General features: G+C 47.7%; 1 protein-coding gene across 1 annotated transcript in view; it reads left to right on the top strand.

Annotated features, from left to right (window-relative positions):
• The first annotated feature begins 4,657 nt into the window (after positions 1 to 4,657).
• The window catches only part of SLC25A28 (solute carrier family 25 member 28), an 11,532-nt gene continuing 10,406 nt past the window's right edge, over positions 4,658 to 5,783 (top strand). Inside the window, exon 1 of the mRNA XM_011378822.2 lies at positions 4,658 to 4,963. Coding sequence (XP_011377124.1) covers positions 4,673 to 4,963 — 291 coding nt within the window. The 5' untranslated portion in view covers positions 4,658 to 4,672. The remainder of the gene's footprint in view (positions 4,964 to 5,783) is intronic.

Below are 5,783 nucleotides of genomic sequence, written 5' to 3'. Positions count from 1 at the left end.
GGGGTGACAGGACTGAGAAATGGGAGGCAGGGAAGGAGAACTACTTCAACTGCTTTCTCAGGAAGATGAGTTTTAGGAAAGATGCTGAAGATGAGCAACGGCATATTGATTCCCTTAAAACTGTTCCCCACATATTCCTTGAGAAGTCTTCCTGTATACATTTTTCAGTTCGAAACTGCTAAAATATATAATATCTTCTTATCCCTTCGGTTCTCACTGATTGCCCCATCTCTGAATTCCTATGGCTCTTATGGTCTATTTTTCATAACATAGGAGTCAGTTTCTCTTTAAGTGACTGTAAAGAAATCAGTCTTATTTTCATGTGTGGCTACTGAAATCAGTATCAGTCTATACTATAATCATACCTCATGCCTAGTTATCTACAATGGCAGTTCAGAGAAAGAGGGTAATATATACTGGAAGGAGTCATTTTGGATCATCAAGAATGAGAATTTTGTTAAGAATGAAGGGAGAAATTCATTCTAGGGAAGAACATGTATCAGTTAGGATATAAACTAGCTGCTGTAACAAAGATTCAGGCTAACAGCAAATGCTTAAACGAGTTCTCTCATGTACCTGAACATGAGTTGTCCAGAGGTACTACTGTTATCCAAAAGGCAGCAGGTTTTTTTTATACCTTTTGCTCTGCTACCTCCTAAGTATAGGTCTTGTCCTTATGGCCAAAACTGGTCAACATATTCTGGGTCTTTATTCTAGATGACAAGAAGGGAGAAAATTAGGAAAATATTCAAAGAGGACACAATTTTTCCTTTTAAAGGTAGAACCCTGATGTTTCCTGTCATTTACACTCACATCGTACTAGCTAAAATTTAGTCACACAGCCAATGCTAGCTGCAAGGGAAGCTAGGGAAAATATAAACTTGAGCTGGAAACCCATGAGCCCAAGATAAAACCTGGGGTTATAATTACTAAAGAAAATAAATGTGACTCTTTGAGACAACCACTGGTCTCACAGACGTAGAAAAGAAAATGACAGGAGCTAGAAGAGAGAATGTGGAAAACAACTGTCCTAGGAACATAAGAAAGTAAGTCTACAGTGTCTGAGGAGTTGCAAGTGTGGGAAGCTATTGGGGGTTTATAAAGACTATTACCAAGAAAGTTGTTTCTTTGCTTGCTATTTTTTTTTTTTTAGGAAGGTTTAAGTGTTGTTAAGATGTAGGATATAGTATGTGTAGATGTACTGAGAGGGGTATATCAGATATATATCAGATAGTCAGGGTGGGTTAGATCCTTGCTATTCAAAGTGTGGTCCAGAGTATGGCAGCATCAGCATTACCTGGGAGCTTGTCAGAAATGCGGAATCTCAGTCTCCACCCAGACCTACAGAATTATAATCTGCATTTTAGCAAATTCTTCAGGTAACTAATATCACGTTGAAGTCTGAGAAGCACTGGACTAGATTATGCTGTGATGGAATAAACCTAAAATTTTCATATCTTAAGAACAACATACTGATACTCAAAGTCCATCTGGGATGAAGTGGGTAGCAAGTAGGTGACTCTGCTTGTCATCCTCACAAGACTGATGGAGGTTTCACCGTTTGAACATCAATAGTCATGTGGGAGGGGGAATTAATGAGTGGCTTTTGTGCTTCTCTCACATTTTATTTGCCAAAGCAAATTCCGTGACCATGCCTATCTTCAAGGAAGCAGGGAGAATAATCCCATCATGTACGTGGAAGACAGGGAATCAAAATACCAGTGAAGCTAGAGGATCCTGGTGGTAGGGAGGACTTTCAAAGGGTTATTACCATATAGATGTAAAGTGATCAGATACTGAGAAAGCATAATATCAATAGGAAGGAAAAGGAGAGCACCAAGAAAGGAACATTTCAGATTATTCTGAAGGGATAGTCAAGAAAGATTCTCATGTTTAGAGTCCGGCTGATTGGACAAATATGAAAGACTTTTGTAGAAAAGGAAAAATTTGGAGGAATTGGTTGGGGTGGGAGTGGAAAGGCTGAGTTTGAAATGGACATGCTGAGTCAGCAATTAGGGTAGATATTCACCCTCTGCCTATTTTTCCAACCTCATCTTGTATCACTTCTGCCCTCACTCACCATGCTCCAGCTATACTGCCTTCCTTCCGTTCCTTCATACATCAATCTTGTTCTCACCTTAGGGTTGTTGTATCTGCTGTTTCTTCTGGAATGTTCTTCTCTGGGTCCATCGTGAGCTCCTACCTATCATTCAGAATGTAACACTATAATCTTCTCAGAAAGGCCTTTCCTGGTCATCCAAATGTAGCCACTCTGTCACATTTTATCACACCTCCCTGTTTCAGTTACCAACTTAGTGCCTATAGCTAACTGATATTTGTTTTGTCTATCCCCCTCCCCCATTAAAAACTAAGCTCCATGTGAGTGTGGACTCTGTCTGTCCTGTATCACCAGCTTCAAGTACATTGTCAGGCACAGGCTTGTTATTCAGTAAATATTTACTGAATGTTCACATAGAAATTTCAGTTAAAAAGCACGCAATAAGGGAAATACAGATAGGGTTCTAAAGAAAACAGATTTGGAGTTCTCTAAGGTATTAAAAGATGAACAAAGAGCATTAAACTTTTAGGAATGTTCCCCCTCAGTGAGTACAGAAGTGTAGGAGACTGAGATGTCTACAAGGTAGAACAGAGTGGTTCCTGACGCCAGGACAAAGTTCAGTGAGAGATGGGTGGATGGGGACAAGTGTTATCTCCTAGCCAAGAAAAATGGAAACAAGGAAAAGACCATCAGATTTGGGCAGGTCATTTGTGACCACTGAATAAAGGAGTAAAAATGTAGAGCTTTAGAAGAGAAAGGGTATAGCAAGCGTAAGTCGTTTGTAGTTTTACTCTACAGTATTGAGTTTCTTTTTGAGGCCTATTTAAATCCAAGAGAAATGAGCTAGAGAAGAGGGAAGACTGAACATGCTGTAGAGGAAGGGTTCTTAACTTGAGATCAAGGGACCGCTAAGGGTCCATGAGTCACCTCAGGGGCTCTGTAAACTCAGAAATTACATGCGAAATTTTGTCCGTGCATGGCAGGTGGGAGGTGGAGAGAGGATGCAAGGATTTATATTTCATTATTTTCCAAAAGGTCGAGACCCAAAGGTTAATAACCACTGCTGAAGAGGAAGAAAACAGACGAGCAAAAAAAAAAAAAAAAAAAGTAAAAAACAAAAACAAAAAACCACCAGAGGCCCGGAGAATGGTCACGCTTTAGAGAGAAAAAGGAAAAACTCTTATGTAAGGTAAAGTTATAAACAGATGGAAAAGTTCACAATTGCATCATCATCTCTGTAAAATAGGTGTATTAAAGACAGCTAGAAACAGTGAGGAGGCTTGTACAAACACGCTCCAGTGAATGGAGACTAAAGATGCCGGGCAGACTGGAGTGGGGAAAGCGCCTGTTACTCAACCGAGTGTGCGTAGGTCCTGAACAACGTCACGGCCCGGAGGTGGTGCTCATGGCTGGGAATTGCAGGCATTGTTCTTTAACCAGGGTGCGTCCCTCCGACTCTAGCCAACCCGGCTGGCAAGGAACGGTCTTTTACAAAAGGCAATGATGAACAGGCAGTAGGGTTCATCAGGGCGTCAGCTGAAGAACAAGCTGTACATGCGAGTTTCCCCACAGTGGCCGTACTTTCCCTGCAGTGTTCCGGCAGTTGCCTCCAGTCCGGCCTCTCCACCTGTCTCTGAATCATCCCATTTCGACATCTTCCTTCCCTATCTCCAGCTCGCGGCTTGGCGCAGTGCCCATGGACAGTGGGTCCCCGGAGAATTCATTCATTCAACTGCGGGGTGTACTGGGCGACGTCGGGTGCAAGCTCAGTACCATACCTGAAGAACTCCAGGACCTCAGGAGTCAGCTCGCGGGCGGCCTGGGGCGGGGGGGCGAGGGGGAAGGGGAGGGCAACACTCCAGATCCGACCGGAGTCTAACGGGCCAGCGCCCGCCTGTCGTAACAAGTTCCCGAACAGACTCGCGGGGCGCGCCAGGGGATGCCCCGCTCAGGCTGGCTCCGCCTCCCACTAGCCCGAGATCCCGCGGGAACAGATCTCTCGGCTAGGGACCTGGGTGTCTCGGGATCTGGGGCGGGCGTTTGAGCACGGGCTCTAACGGCAGCCTTCAGCGGTTTGACCTTGAGGCCTGGCACTGACCCCTCCGGGCGACCCGACCCGCAGCGCCCGTAGCTCCACAGGCGCCAGTCTGCGGCCCAAATACGGCCTCTATCCCCTCTGGCGCTTCGCTCTCTTCCTGTAGCCAATCGGATCCCGATGTGGTGCGGGCCAATGGCCGCGGTCAAAGTATCAAGGGTGGTTGAGCCTATCAAAGTTCAGCCTTAACTTTTACATGTCGGCCAATCAGTGGCCAATAAACAAGAAGCTTCCAAGATCAAAGGGGAAGGGGTGGGTTCTCAGCGGCAGCAATGCCGCGGGACGGAGGAATGACAGGCAACTTCACTAATACCGCAGACATATTTTTTTCTACGTATATAAGGGGGCGGGGCTAATTTGGTGGCGGCACCAATGGCTGGTTGGGGGGCGTGTCCCCGGGGCCAAGCGGGAGCCGGAGGCCCGGGGCTCTCTGGGCCGCGCCTGAGGCAGACGCAACGGGGCCGGGGGGCGGCGGCGGCGGCGGCGGCGAGGGTGGGCGCCGCAGCTGGCCCGGGTGGATGGAGCTAGAGGGGAGGGGTGCTGGCGGTGTGGCGGGGGGGCCGGCATCTGGGCCGGGGCGGAGCCCCGGGGAGTCGGCGCTGCTGGACGGGTGGCTGCAGCGGGGCGTGGGCCGGGGGGCCGGCGGCGGGGAGGCCGGGGCCTGCAGGCCCCCGGTACGGCAGGATCCGGACTCCGGACCGGACTATGAGGCGCTACCGGCCGGAGCCACTGTCACCACGCACATGGTGGCGGGCGCCGTGGCAGGGATTCTGGAGCACTGCGTGATGTACCCCATCGACTGCGTCAAGGTGAGACTTGGACCGGCTCCGAACCCGACCTGGGGCTGGCCCGACCCCTGGGTCCTGTCCGGAGCCAGGATCCCGGCCGAGAGCCGGAGCCGACATGAGTTGCTTCTTGGCTCCTGCCATCACCACACAATTCGACTGATACTCCATGCAAGCAAGGTCCGGGCTGGGAGTTGATCCCAGTCAGGAACCAGGACCCGTTTCTAACCGTCAGTGAGATCTGAATCAGGACTCTGGAACGAAAATCTGTCAGCCCAAGCCCTGGATCTCAGCTGGGACTAAACAGGAATAGGGTGGGATGGGATGAGAACGGGTAAGTGTTACTAACTTGATTAAGGTGAAGCCAACTGCCTTGAATCAGATCCTAATGCCTTGAGATGTTCTCTAGGCGAGTGCTTTTACAAGCTCCTTGCTGTGTCTCCCCTAAAAAGTGTCGCGGCAGGAACCAGAATCTGGAATCTCTCAACTAGATAAAAAAAAATTTACTTAATCTAACCCATGACTGATTGGAAATCATTGTGCAGTCAGAATTCAGAGTACCAGACTGGAAATAATGTGAGAAAGACCGTGTTCAGGAAAAGGTTTCGGTTTCTCTGTGCAGCAAACATATGACACCCCACCTATTTCCTGAACATGAAAATTGAGCTGGGATTAGGATTGTGCATGTGCAGAGAGAACATCAGCTCCTAACGGAGAAATGGAACTGATAGTGTTATTTCTTTAGCCATCTGAAGTTGACAAAAAGGGAAAACTTGACTAGAAGGGAAGCATTACGACATAGGAAAGTGGATGTAAGTGTGAAGAAAACGAAATGAGCTCAAAA

Source organism: Pteropus vampyrus, unplaced genomic scaffold, assembly GCF_000151845.1.
Source record: "Pteropus vampyrus isolate Shadow unplaced genomic scaffold, Pvam_2.0 Scaffold348, whole genome shotgun sequence".
NCBI lineage: Eukaryota > Metazoa > Chordata > Mammalia > Chiroptera > Pteropodidae > Pteropus > Pteropus vampyrus.
This window is presented reverse-complemented; position numbering and strand designations above follow the sequence as displayed.